The following is a 14370-nucleotide window of genomic DNA, read 5'->3' as shown; positions in this document are numbered from 1 at the left end:
TATATAATTGTATTGTTTAAAAATGATTGTATATGTATAATGGCTGAATAAAATACTCATACATACATGATCAGTTTACCAGCGTGCGTGTGTTCGGAGAGGAGAGCGGCAGATTATAAATTCACCGTACTCTGCAACATGATGATGAATCAGTTTATGGACGCCATCTTGTAATACTCTTAGTTTACCAGCAGATGGCGCCTGTGCTACTTGTAAACCCAGGCAGTAAAGTGTATGTGAAGTTGTTAATCTGTCTAAACAGCTAATTTCTTCCAGTGGTGTTTGTTGAACTCGAATATAAGATAAAATAAGATAATCCTTTATTTATCCCACAACGGGGAAATTTACAGTGTTACAGCAGCAAAGAGCAAAGATTGCAAACAAAAAGTGAACACAGTACAATTTAAATATAAAAAGAAAAAATTAAGAATGTACAAAAAAATAGATACTAAAAAATAGATTTAAAAGATAAAAAATAGATCAGCTATTTGACAAAAGTGTAGTCTGTAATGTTCAGTGTAACACAGACACAGCACAGTGGTTTGATAAACATAATATAACATTAATATAACATTATTATTGCACAAAGTCAGAGTGAATTTTTCGGTTGTGTGTGTGTTTTGTGATCTACTGGGAGCAGGCTTGGTTAAACAGTCTGACTGCAGCAGGAAGGAAGGACCTGCGGTATCTCTCCTTCTGACACCGCGGGTGGCGAAGCCTGCCGCTGAAGGAGCTGCCCAGAGCTGTTACAGTTCCATGCAGGGGGTGGGAAACGTTCTCCATCAGGGTTGATAGCTTTGCCATCATCCTTCTGTCTCCCACCACCTCAACAGGGTCCAGGGGGCAGCCCAGGACAGAGCTGGCCTTCTTCACCAGTTTGTTTAGTCTGTTCCTGTCTGCAGCATTAGTGCTGCTGCTCCAGCAGACCACTCCGTACAGGATGGCTGATGCCACCACAGAGTCATAAAAAGTCCTCAGGAGTGCTCCCTGCACACCGAAGGACCTGAGTCTCCTCAGCAAATGAAGTCTGCTCTGGCCTTTCTTGTAGAGAGCTTGTGTGTTATTAGTCCAGTCCAGCTTATTGTTCAGGTGAACACCCAGGTACTTACTGTATAAGAGTCCACTATGTCAATGTCCTTTCCCTGGATGTTCACCGGTGTGGGAGAAGTGGGTCTGCGCCTGCGGAAGTCCACCACCAGCTCTTTGGTTTTACCCGCGTTGATCTGGAGGCAGTTCCGCTGGCACCAGTCCACAAAGTCCAGGTTGAGTTCTCTGTACTCCCCCTCGTCCCCATCAGTGATGAGGCCGACAATGGCAGAGTCATCAGAGAACTTCTGCAGGTGACAGTTAGGTGTCTTATGGGAGAAGTCTGCAGTGTACAGGGTGAAAAGGAAGGGAGCCAAGACGGCCCCCTGTGGGGCCCCTGTGCAGCAGATGACCCGGTCAGACACACAGTCCCGTGTCCTCACAAACTGTGGCCGGTTGGTCAGATAGTCCAGGAGCCAGGATGTGAGGTGCAGGTCGACTCCTGTGTGTTCCAGCTTGTCCCTCAGAAGCATGGGCTGTATGGTGTTGAAAGCACTGGAGAAATCATAGAACATGATCCTCACAGTGCTCCCAGCCCTCTCCAGGTCTGAGAGAGATGTCTGCGTGAGGTAGATGACAGCATCATCCACCCCGATGCCTGGCCGATAGGCGAACTGCAGTGGGTCCATTGATGAGCTCACCAGGGGGCGCAGATGGTGAAGGACCAACCTCTCCAAGGTCTTCATCAGGTGTGACGTCAGTGCCACTGGCCTGTCGTGGTTGAAGTCCTTGGGGCGGGATATCTTTGGCACCGGTACCACGCAGGATGTCTTCCAGAGCTCTGGTACTCTCCCCAGTTTCAGGCTCAAGTTGAACATGTGCTCCATAACCCCACAGAGCTGGTCTGCACAGGATTTGAGGAGCCTGGAGCTGATGCCGTCCGGACCAACTGCCTTTCTGACCTTCAGCTTCCTCAGTTCTCTGTTCACCTGGGCTGTTGTGAGTGACAGGCTGGAGCAGGGGGGCTGTGTGCTGGAAGGTGTGGGGGTGGTGATGGGGTTGATGATGGGGGAGCAGAGAGTGATGTGCAGGGGGGTGAGGTGGGGGTTGTGCAGTCAGCAGCGGGGGCAGACGGTGGTCGTTGCAGCAGAGTGGAATGGGTAGGGGGAGGGGTGGATGGCTGTTCAAATCTGTTAAAGAAAGTGTTCAGGTCATTCACCCACTCCTGATCCCTAACCAGTTCAGTGTTGGAGTCCTTGTGACCTGAAATGGTTTTCAGGCCTTTCCAGACTCCGCTGACATTCTTCTGCTGCAGCTGTTCCTCCATCTTCCTCCTGTAGATGCGTTTCCCCTCCCTGATCTTCCTCTTCAGCTCTCTCTGCACAGTCTTCATCTCCTCCTTGTCTCCTGACCTAAAAGCCCTCTTTTTGTCCTTGAGGAGGACCTTTATTTCAGGAGTAATCCACGGTTTGCTGTTGGCAAAACAACGTACAGTCCTGGTGGGTACGGTGTGATCCACACAGAAATTAATATAGTCTGTAATGCAGTGTGTGAGACTGTCAATGTTCTCCCCATGGTCATCACAGAACACTTCCCACGCAGTTGTCTCAAAACAGTCCTTAAGAGCCTCTTCCGTCTCATCGGACCATCTTTTAACAGTGCGGGTGACAGCTGGTTGTCTGTGTACCAGAGCTTTGTACACAGGCAGGAGGTACACCAGGTTGTGATCTGATCTTCCAAGGGGAGGGAGAGGAGATGAGGTGTATGCCTCCTTGGTGTTGGCATAGAAAAGGTCCAGTATTTTATTGTCTCTGGTGTGGCAGGTGACATATTGTGTGAAGGTGGGCAGGGTAGAGGAAGGAGAGGTATGATTAAAGTCCCCAGTAATAAGGAAGAGGGCCTGTGGGTGCTGTGTCTGCAGCCTGTTTGTTAATGAGTGCAGGACATCACACGCCGAGCTGGCATTAGCAGAGGGGGGAACATACGCAGCTATCGCTATAACATGCGAGAATTCCCGCGGCAGATAGTAAGGTCTCATGCTAACAGCTAGCAGTTCAATGTCCTTACTGCAGTGTTGTTCTTTGATAGTGATGTGCCCCGGATTACACCATCTATTGTTCACAAACACCGCCAGCCCTCCTCCCTTCCTCCTACCGCTCTCCTTTGTCCTGTCAGCCCACATCAGCTGAAAACCATCCAGCTTAGCATTTGAGTCCGGTGTTAGCTCCGTTAGCCAGGTCTCCGTGAACAGCATTAGGCTACATTCCCCATATTCCCTCTGATGCCGGGTTAGCACCGCTAGCTCGTCCATCTTATTGGGAAGAGATCTTACATTCCCGGTGATGACCGAGGGAAGGACGGGTTTGAAACGTCTCCTCTTGTTCACTTTACCCCGGCGTGGCAACCCCGTCTCCGTCTCCGTCTCCTCAGCTCGCGGGGAACATCGGGTCTTTCGCCGGTTAGCTTCGCAGTGCTACGGAGGGCTAACAGCTGATCGCAGGTGTAAACAATAGAGCCACTGCTACACGAGACCTCCGCGGTCCAAGATGTAAACAGTAGGTTGAAAAAACAGAAATACCAGTGCAAACTCAACAAGAGTTGTGTCCATCTTGTGGTAGTGGATTATGGAAGTAATAAACAAAAATAAGCTAGAAAAAAGTAAGAAAAAATAAGGAAAAAACCCTGGAGCTGCTGTAACATGCGACCACTCGTGCGGCGCTCGTACGCCGCTGCTACTATTCAATATAGAATATTTCTGCCAAATAACTTACTCTAATAATTATAAGGAATATATTATGTTAGAAATGAGTGTTAGTTTTCTATTTAATCTTTGTGCTGGATGTGAACATTGTTATTCATGTCATGTTTGTGACCCTGTATAAACCAGCTCTCTCAGAACGCTCCGTTTTGGTGTGTGTGTCTCTTTAAATGCAATGAGCCCCCTGAGTTTTCCAGGTAGACATCACTCCTCTGTAGAGAGAATAAAAATGGAGGACCTGCGCAAAAGTTTTGCTCTAGGCTGGGGGTGGAGTCCATGGGTGGAGATACCAGGGGGGGAGGGGAGGGTAATTTTTTAAACCAGAATCCCACTGTGTCATCACAAGGAGAGCACATTTGAAACAGAGCATTTTTCTCTCTGTTGTAAGACTTATGCAGACCTCAAACAAAGGACTGGATGGGTTTATCAGGTTACCCAAATATATGTTCAGAAACACTAAAAGTGGATTTTTAATAATGTGTCCCCTTCAAGATTTTAAAAATCGTTTAGTGTGATAGGCTTTAGCAGAATTAGGACGCTTATGATCTGACGAGGCTTAAATTTCTAGCGCCGTCCTCCCGATAGTTTAGAACTGAAGAAGGTGAAACCACTGAAACAAACAACTTCAAGACGATTTCTTGGTGTGCACACTGTTCATTTATTGGTTTGAAGCTTAAACACAGCTTGAGCAAACAGGAGCATCTTAATATATAATTTTCAGGTCACAGCAAATAAAATTTCACATGAACAATGAGGACTTTAAATATCCAAAGTGAAGCACATTCTTATAAAATCCATTAATTATAAAAACTGAAAATACAGCATTGAAAAAACACAACAGAAGCAAAATACATGATAATCACAATTCACACATTTCTTCATTAAGTATTCACCATGACGACCGTGTTTTACAGAGGACGTCACACCTACCAGGAGCTAGGGTGTAAGATTTAAAGGTCACATATTCTCCTCCTCTTCTTCAGTTTAAAAAAGTCTCAGAGCTTCCAAAAACATGTGTGAAGTTTCTTGTTCTAAATCCACTCTGGATGCAAGGGGCTACTGCCCTTTGTGATGTCATGAAGGGAACTCCGTCCTGAATTAGTAAGTCGTTCCCGACTCTCTCTCTCTCTCTCTCTCTCTCTCCTGTTTCTAACTCTATCCACTGTTTCTAACTCTATCCACTGTCCTATCTCTAAATAAACGCATAAAAGCCCAAAAATAAAAAATAATTAAGAAAATAATTAAAATAAACCTTCCTTTAATTTATTTCAAATAGTTTTGAATGACAGGAAATTAGTTTTTAGTTAGTTTTTATACTTGGCCCCCTCCTGTTTTTCATTCTTCTTCAGGATTCTTTTGCTCTTTATTACCACATGAAAGCAAAACACCTTCGTAGAAATTAGTTGTTTTTTTTTGCTTGGACAAAATTGTTCCCCCTAAATTTGCCTCCCTGTCTTTATTGCGTTGGCTCTTGCAGGTTTCTGAGAAACTCCTTTATTTCTCTGTCTTTCTTCTCCTCCAGGATTCCGATGCTTTTCTTACGGAAGTAGGATTTTTTTGGTATTGCTGCTGCCTTCATGTGATACTGTATCGACCTGTGGTAGTCGTTTCGATCACAGACTAAGTAATTTGCATATATGTTGTAAAGCATCTGTTTGTCTTCAGGTTCTGCTGGTTCATTTTTGAGCAGTTTCTGAAATATCTGCTCAGCTTTGGCCTTGCTGTGATGTGACTTTGCATAGATAGTTGCGAGGTCTGTTTCCTTTTTGAGTGAAGAGTGAGGGTAAAGAGAGAGCAGCTCCTCGTGGAGAGCGATTGCTCTGTCCATCATGCTTTGTTCTGGATCAGGGTAATTTCTGCTTTTATAAACGATCCTCGATCTGTAGAGGAACGCAACACATCTCTTCAGATAATGCACATCTGGATGTTCTTTCAGAACTTTCTCTGCCAAATCAATGGCGTCATCAACAGATATGTGGTCTACGTAAAGGTTTAGTAAGGCCCACATGCCACTGCCACTGCAGCACAGAGTGCTCACATTTCCAGCCAACTCACAGACTTCATCTCGAATGTTTTCTCCTTCATTAGCCCGTTGTTCAAGGTAGAGCGCAGCGAGGTGCAAGTTCTCTGGATCCCGTTCCTTGGCTTGTCTCATTTTCTCCAACAGGTCAGGGTCCAGCCTTGTGTCACTGAAGTTTTGGGCGTTCTTTAACCATATGACATAGCTGGTGTTCCACTCCACCATGTCCGGCTGCATCCTGGCAGCTTTCTCAAAGTAATCAACAACCAGCTTCTTATCCTCTCCTAAGAACATCAGGGTCCAGGCCTTTTCAGCGTAGATCTCTGCATGGAGGTCGTCCTGGGATGGAGATGGGTATTTTTCCATCAGGGTATCAACCTTTGACAGGTAAGCCTGACTCTCCTCTAGATCTCCCATGTGGTGATGCAGCCAGGCCAGGTTCCCGTAGTTCACCACTAACCAAGGACCCTCATCTGCATCTCTCAGCTTGTTGAGGGTCTCTGCAGCCTTCTGGAACAAACTCTTAGCCTCTTCATTTAACCCCAGTTTATACTGAATGAACCCCCACAGGTTGTAACTGTGGCCCAGCCATTTATTTCCCTCCTCTGTGCTGAAGTCCTCCATCTTGTCTGTGAGACGTAAAAGTTTCGGCCTGCTGCGGTCCAGGTCCCAGGTGAAGTGGCACTGCAGGGACTCCAGTGTGGTTTGACTCTGAGCAGCACTGATGGAGAATAAAAAAACAAACATTTAAACACATCAGCAGCTAGTTTTTTTTGCTTTGAAGTGTGCTATGTTTGGATGTTTACTGTTCATCTCCCATGAAGAAAAGATGTTTTAAAGGAGCAATATGTAACTCAGACACCTAGTGTTTAAAATGAGTACTGCAGTTAAAATTCTACACATTGTATGGTCACAAATTAGACGACACTTTGGGTGGCTTTCCCTCTCTAAAGCAATGCTCATCTGTAATAATCACCTTTTTATACCAGCTATGATTGACCCACGATTTACATCTTTGGAGAGGAATGGCCTGCGCTGTCTGGGTGACTTGTACATTAATGATGTTTTTGCCAGTTTCGAACAATTACGTTCTGCATTCAATTTAAATAGCTCCGACTTTTTTTGATATTTTCAGCTCCGTGATTTTGCTAGGACCCACTCACCGGCATTCCCTCAAGTTCCAAACCCCAGTGGCATTGATCTGGCACTCAAGGCAAGAGTCTTGCCCAAAGGTCAGGTTTCCTACCTTTATGACCTCCTGTTCACAACTAACGAGTCTGCGGTAAATAAGATCAAGGCTGATTGGGAAATCGAATTACAAACCAACCTTTCTGAGGATTTCTGGAAAAAGGCTCTTGGGGCTGTTAATTCATCTAACACTAACACCTCCAGTCTGGTTAAGAAGGCTCATCAACGCCTCTTTTTCCTGAGGACACTGAAGAGACACCACCTGTCTTCAGCTGTACTGATGAACTTCTACCGCTGTGTGATCGAGAGCATCCTGACCAGTAGTGTCACAGTCTGGTACGGAAACTGCTCTGTCACAGACCGTAAGGCGCTACAGCGGGTGGTAAAAACCGCCCAGCGTATCACAAGGTGTCCACTTCCTGCCATTGAGGAAGTCCAAAGAAAACGCTGTCTGCGGCGAGCTCACAGCATCCTTAAAGACTCCTCCCACCCTGCCCACAGTCTGTTTACCCTCCTGCCCTCCGGTAGGCGCTTCAGAAGCCTCCGGACCAGAACCAGCAGACTGATCATTCAGTCTATGGCGCTGCGCGAGTTTCGACTAGCAGTAGTGGTCTGTCTTTATTCGTCTGTTTTCTAATGTCGTCAGTGTATAATCGACCAGAAACAACCTGATTTATATTTCACTGCTCGTCCCGGACCAGGTATGATCACTGGCAAATTTCTTGAAGTATGTGCATATCAGTTATGTGATGTTTTTACAGATCTTTTCAACTTGTCACTTCTGACCAATCATGTTCAGGGCCTGCTTGACCCGATGCAATTTGCATATCAGGCAAACAGAAGTGTGGATGATGCCACTATTACTCTATTTAACTATTTATATAAACATCTTGAGGGTACAAAAACACATGCGAGGCTTTTATTTGTAGATTTCTCCTCAGCTTTTAATACAATCCAACCCCACATTTTAGCAAAGAAACTGCTGTCCCATTTTAACCTTGATGCTGGGTTGGTGAAATGGATCTTGGACTTTTTAACTTGCAGGCCTCAGGCAGTCAGGGCGAATGGTGCCCTATCCGAGAAGCGGCTGTCATCCACAGGCTCACCACAGGGGTGTGTCCTGTCCCCTTTATTGTATATTTTATATACAAACGACTGTAGGAGCACCTATGACAACAGGCATCTCCTGAAGTTTGCGGACAATACTGTTCTAATCAGTCTGCTCCAGGATGGAGAGGTCTTTGTGGAGTGGTGCGACCACCACTTCTTAAAGATCAATGTCAAAAAAACAAAAGAGATGGTCATTGATTTTCAGAAAATCTCCCACTCAACCTTCCCGCCTATGATCAAAGGTACACCTGTGGAGAATGTTGAGTGTTACAAGTACCTGGGCACTGTGATTGACAAAAACTTAAATCATGACAAGAACACAGATGCAATCTGCAAAAAGGGCCTTCAGAGACTCTACTTTCTGCGCAGAATGAACACTTTTAATGTGGACAAGACACTGATGGTTTTATTCTACCGATCTTTTATAGAGTCAATTTTAACCTTTTGTTTTATCTCATGGTATGGTAACCGTCTTTCCAGTATTGTCAATACAGCCAGTAAAATAATCATTTCAGAACAATTCATTGTCAGAAATCTGGAACAGACAAGTTGTTAGGAAAGCAAAGTCTATCTTGTCCAGCTCTGACCATCCTCTCTTACAGGTACAGGCTGCCCAGGGCTAAGGCAAACAGATTTAAATTTCTCACCCACACCCGATCCAGTGAACACATCACCCCTGTCCTACATATCTCCACTAGGTCCCTGCTCCTTACACATAAAGCCCTAGACCACCAGGCCCCCTCCTACCTCACAGCTCCCCTTCACCCTCACACTCCTGTACGCAGCCTCCATTCTTTAAAAGCCAACCTCCTGTCTCCCCCACTTAGAACCAAGCGACGAACCCGGGGGGACAGAGCCATAGCTGCCCCCTCCCTCTGGAAACTCACTCCCTACACACATTCAACACTGCACTGACCCTTCTACATTCAAATCACTGATCAAAACTCACCTCTCCAAACAAGTTTTTAATCTATGATTGTGATGTGTGTTCTGTTTATCTGTAGCTGCACCTTTATGTTGTTTTATTTATGATTTGTGTGTAATGTTGTAATGTCTCTTAGTCTGTCCTTACTGTTCTGATCCTTCTGTCTTTTTAACAAATGTACAGTGTCTTGAAATTGAAACTTATAAATAAAATGTATTATTATTATTTTACCCCAGACAAACAAAAAGTCACAAAAGCAACAAAGTGAGAAAAGTAAACGTATGAAACACTAAAATAATGAAGCTAAAGGGGAAGAAAAAGACAAATAGGAAAGAGTTTGGAATTAATAAATAAGAAACATGTAAACATTTGTACGCAAGTCAGATACTCACCTCATCTTTCTGCTGTTTCTTCCTCTCAGATGTTTCCTCTTGATGTTGCTCTGTGGTTACAGTCGCTCCAGCTTCAGCTCTCTGGTGTGGATGATGTGATGATGTGCAGTAGCAGCTTTAAATGTCCGTGATAGAGGCGTGGCACTTTCCTTATCAGCAGGATGCAGTTTCATTTCTTAAGAATTTAAACTCAAAGCCTCAATATGTTGCAGGGCTCTCAAGTGTGAGTGTGTGTGTGTGTGTGTGTGTGTGTGTGTGTTTGTGTGATTATGGTTAGTGTTGTTTATTGTAGGTGTTAGTGGCAGGTTTTGAGGCCTTCAGCACAGGGGTTGGTGGCTCTCATTTGAAACACTGTGGTTCCAGGCCAGCCATTTTGACTGTCATGATTGGCGAAAGTGTTCCATTCAGTGCCAAGCTGTTTCTTGTTTTGGTCTTGTTTAGGCCGACCATGGAGAAAACCCTCTCTGCATCTGCATTTGAGTGTGGGAGCATTAAAACTAATGCTGCTATCTTAGATAGCCTCCCAAACTGGCTCAAACCGGTCACCTTTGAAATAAAGGAACCAACTATTAATCAAATGTTTTGCTTTTATTATGTCAATTAATTATGTGTATGTCAGGTGGTGCCAAATATTTCTTACCTTGCTCTTGGCAGAGGACATGCTCCCCCAAAACTCCTCAACATTAAAGGTGGTGGGATCTTGGGGCATGGGGATCTCCATGAGTTGATACTCCAGGAACTCCTCACTCACCTTGTCCTGTTCCTGTGGCCCATGGAAAGGAAGTAGTTCCTGAAATCTAAAAAGAGCACCTTGTGTAAAGAACTGATTAAGATACCATGCTGAGGCTACTGGCAGGTGGAGGTGTGTGGGAGAATGCCAGACAATCCTGCTAATGGCCTTTCATGCTGAGAGACATTAGGGTGTGGTGTGAGCAGTGCAAAGCCTGTCAGACTCGCAGGTCCCCGGATCTCTGGTTGACCGCCCTCTGCAACGGGTGGCCGCAGATATTCTGGAACTGCCTGTGACATCTCGGGGGAATAGGTGCGTGCTGGTTGTGGAGGATTATTTTACTAAGTTTGTTAATGTGTACGCCCTTCCAAACCAGACTGCTCACACGGTTGCTCACTGTCTTTTTGAGGATTGTGTTTTGGTGCATGGAGTCCCTGAGGTCCTGCACACCGACCAAGGCCGCCAGTTTGAGGCGGACGTGATTCAGGGTCTCTGTCAGATGTTGGGGATCAAGAAAACGCGCACCATGGCATACAATCCGAAGTCGGACGGAATGGTGGAACGCCATAATCGTACTCTGATTGACCAGCTTGCTAAGATGTTGCTCTCTCGTGGGGGCAAATGGGACAGTTATATAAAACAGGTCGCCTTTCCATACGTGGTATGCGTGGTCGGGAGGCGCGTGTCCCTGCTGATGTGCTTGTGCCTGGTGTTGTTTCAGACTCTCGGGGGGCTGGATCTCTGCCATGGTATGTGTCATCCATGGTGGATGGACTGAAGGCTGCTTTCTCAGTCGCCAGGCTCAATGCTGCAGAGGCTCATGAGAGAAAAAAACTGTATTATGACGCTGATGTTTGCCACCGTGCCTATGAGGCGGGAGAGATGGTGTGGTTGAATAATCCCACTGAGAGCCGCACGAAGCTGGCGCCACATTGGAAGGGCCCATACCGGGTCATGGAGGCGTTGGCGTCTGGAAGTGAGGCTGCACTGACTTACCGCATCAGCAACCCTCTGGACTCTCTGGAGAGGCCTCAGGTGGTTCACCATGACAGGCTGAAACGTTATACTTTGCCAGTGCCTACAGGGACTGTTGGTGGCTCCCCTCCTACCCTTAAAGTATCTCCTCTTTTGGGGGTTTCGCCACTCCCGTTGTCGCCGCAAATGGTTGAGCAACAATTGGCTGGGGGTGTGGACATGAGTCTGTATGGGGAGTTTTCAGGGCCTGAACTAGTGCAGTCACGCAGGGGGCGTGTCCTGCGACCACCTTCACGTCTTCAGGATTTTGTGAGGTTCTGAGTTTGATGCTTGGTGTTTGTTTCCCTCTTTCTGGGATGTTTTTTTTTTCATGTGTTTTTGCTGATCATGTTAAGTACATTTGGGTGACAACTGTGATACAGAGGGTTTTTTTCATGCTCAGGTTAAATTCTGCTAGGGGACTGTTTTGAGAGGTTTCCTGTTGTCTCATGGGTGCCTGTGCCAATGTTTTATGTGAAACGGGGACGTTTCAAGTTGAGGGGAGGACGTATGTAACAGATTGTTGTGTTTGTTATATGTACTGTATATCTCATTCGCTTTTAGAGTGAGGTGTCCCTAAAGGGTTACCGTAGCTGCCGTAAAGCAGTTGTTGTTGTTGTTATCCTGTTACACCGGTACACAGGTGTGTGTGTGTAATAAAGTGGAAGCCGTGGATAAAGAAGCTCCCCGCCTATGTGCCGTTTATTGTTTAAGTGTATCCAGTCCAACGAACCCAGAAAGCTCGGTTACAGAGGTAAGAGAAAAGCTTTGTGAATACGGGTCCTGATCTAGGACTAAAAAACAGGTGTCAGAATAGCTGCTGAAATTAGCAAGAATTCAACTGGCTGGCTAGTTCGCACACTCTGGTCAAACTGTTAGCTAATATTACTGATTACCAGCTGACTGGACACAATATTCCCCAACATACAGAAATCAAATGATGAGATGACTTACTGTAATAATATGATATGGTCCTCTTCTCCATAGACTGTAAATATAACGGTCCTGTCCTACGTCGATCAGTCTGTACTTCAGCGAGCGTCTGAATCAAAGTGCGAGCGTCTTCTTTGTAACCAGAATGTAGCGTTGTTGTAGCAGGAATATCTAAATCTTACCCGGATACAGCAATGCTATTTATTGATTGGCTGTTGGGGTAGCTATATATTTTTTTTTTTTTTTTGATTAGCTGGTGCGTGGCAAGCTCCTTCTGATCTCTATGGGAAACCCCCTTGATTCCTATCTGTTCCATTGTTAAAAAAAATAGCGGCGCAACTTGGTGGGCGTTATCCTGGTAATTTATGTGTGAGAAATACAAGGTGTGGCGTGTGAGCGTGTGAACAAGTTGAAATGTGTGTCTCTCACTCCCAATGCGTGAGACTTGAGAGCATTGATGTTGTCAGTTTTGGTTTGCTTTGGCGCCATCTGGAGGTCTCTGAGTGCAACTGCAGTGTCATAAAAACGGTCACGCCTCCCCCTCTGACACCACGTGCATTTGTTGACAAACAACGGGTGAGGAAGCCGGCAGAGACGCTGTGAGAAGATGAGCAACCACGCAGACTCAAAAGGTACAGTAATATTACCAGATTTTGATGGAGCCTGAGTGTCTGCAGCCCGTTGTCCAGTTTGTTTATTCAACTGTTACCATGACAACTATAGGTCGTGGGTAAATGGCTACATAGATCGGTTTGTAAGGTTACAAACTTTTTGGAGACAAAAGTAAAGCTGCTAAACGTGAGACAATGATGACGTCACCGGTAATGATGCAGCTCAATCTGTAATAAATGATGTCTGCAGGGATGTTCATTCTGCCGTATTACAGACTTGTTAGGCAGTAGTATAACCAGTTTGCAACCCTATGGAGAAAGTTACGTTATATAACGGTCTGTTTGTGCATTGCTGATGTAACCCCGTGTGTTCTGGCTCTGTATTTACAGACAAATTAACAGAAACCGATGAATTGTGTTGTGAGCCGGGATCAAACATCTCCCCTGATAAAAGAAAAAACGCGTGATTTAGGAGAGACTACGGGGTTTCCTATTGCGCGAGATGCTAGCTTAACATTCAGTACATTAGCCATTAACATTCACAACTAATGAATAACTTTATGAATATTATTCAAAACTCCGCAGAACTGATACGGGATGAGTCGAATATGATCAGTAACTGAAAACCACAGTTTGATTTCATCTAAACAACTTAAAAAAATACTTTAAAATGTGTTTATCGACGGAGCGTGAATCATCATTAACCTACCTCCGACCAAGCTGTCAACGGCTCTGACCACATTCCTCCGTCATCACACACACTGTGGCAATTCTAGAGTCTCTTGGGGATTATTCCTCTTCATTTTACTTTGTTGACTTTCAGAAACTCATTTTGGTTTTCAAAGCAATAATGGATGTGACACTTAGCAGGGCAACAACAGTGAGTGCTGTCAGATGGGGCCCCCTTAGGGAGGTTTCCTACTGTCATTTTGGGCCACTGCTTTGGTTTACATTTGTGAGCCCTGAGGGGCCCCTACTGGTCTGGGGCCCCAAGCAGTTGGGGTACACACACACACACACACACACACACACACACACACACACACACACACACACACACCGAGTCCAGAATAAACATTCAGGAGAATAATGTATAACTCAAAACAAGATATACAATGAAAAACAAGTGTTTTGGGGAAATTCATATGCTGTCAATATCAACCTGTTGCACTGACAGAGTATGAGGTTTTTGTTTTTCAACATCGGTTTTCCTTTTATTCCAGGATTCAGCCCAAATCAATTGTATATATACAATACAATACAATATATAATTGTATTGTTTAAAAATGATTGTAGATGTATAATGGCTGAATAAAATACTCATACATACATGATCAGTTTACCAGCGTGCGTGTGCTCGGAGAGCAGAGCGGCAGATTATAAATTCACCGTACTCTGCAACATGATGATGAATCAGTTTATGGATGCCGTCTTGTAATACTCTTAGTTTACCAGCAGATGGAGCCTGTGCTACTTGTAAACCCAGGCAGGAAAGTGTATGTGAAGTTGTTAATCTGTCTAAAGAGCTAATTTCTTCCAGTTGTGTTTGTTGAACTCGAATATTTCTGCCAAATTACTTACTCTAATAATTATAAGAAATATATTATGTTAGAAATTAGTGTTTGTTTTCTAACCAGAATCCCACTGTGACATCACAAGGGGA

The 14370-nt window shown here is 45.0% G+C and overlaps 1 protein-coding gene across 1 annotated transcript; it reads right to left on the bottom strand.

The window, feature by feature from the left end:
• Positions 1 to 5101: 5101 nt before the first annotated feature.
• On the bottom strand, positions 5102 to 9590 carry LOC132971772 (interferon-induced protein with tetratricopeptide repeats 1-like). Its single transcript, XM_061034598.1, has 2 exons — positions 9420 to 9590; positions 5102 to 6525 (listed from the first exon to the last, which is right to left on the bottom strand). Exons 1-2 carry the CDS (start codon positions 9422 to 9424, stop codon positions 5241 to 5243), a joined length of 1290 nt encoding a protein of 429 aa, XP_060890581.1. The 5' UTR covers positions 9425 to 9590; the 3' UTR covers positions 5102 to 5240.
• Positions 9591 to 14370: the final 4780 nt, after the last annotated feature.

This window comes from Labrus mixtus, chromosome 3 (genome assembly GCF_963584025.1).
Source record: "Labrus mixtus chromosome 3, fLabMix1.1, whole genome shotgun sequence".
NCBI lineage: Eukaryota > Metazoa > Chordata > Actinopteri > Labriformes > Labridae > Labrus > Labrus mixtus.
This window is presented reverse-complemented; position numbering and strand designations above follow the sequence as displayed.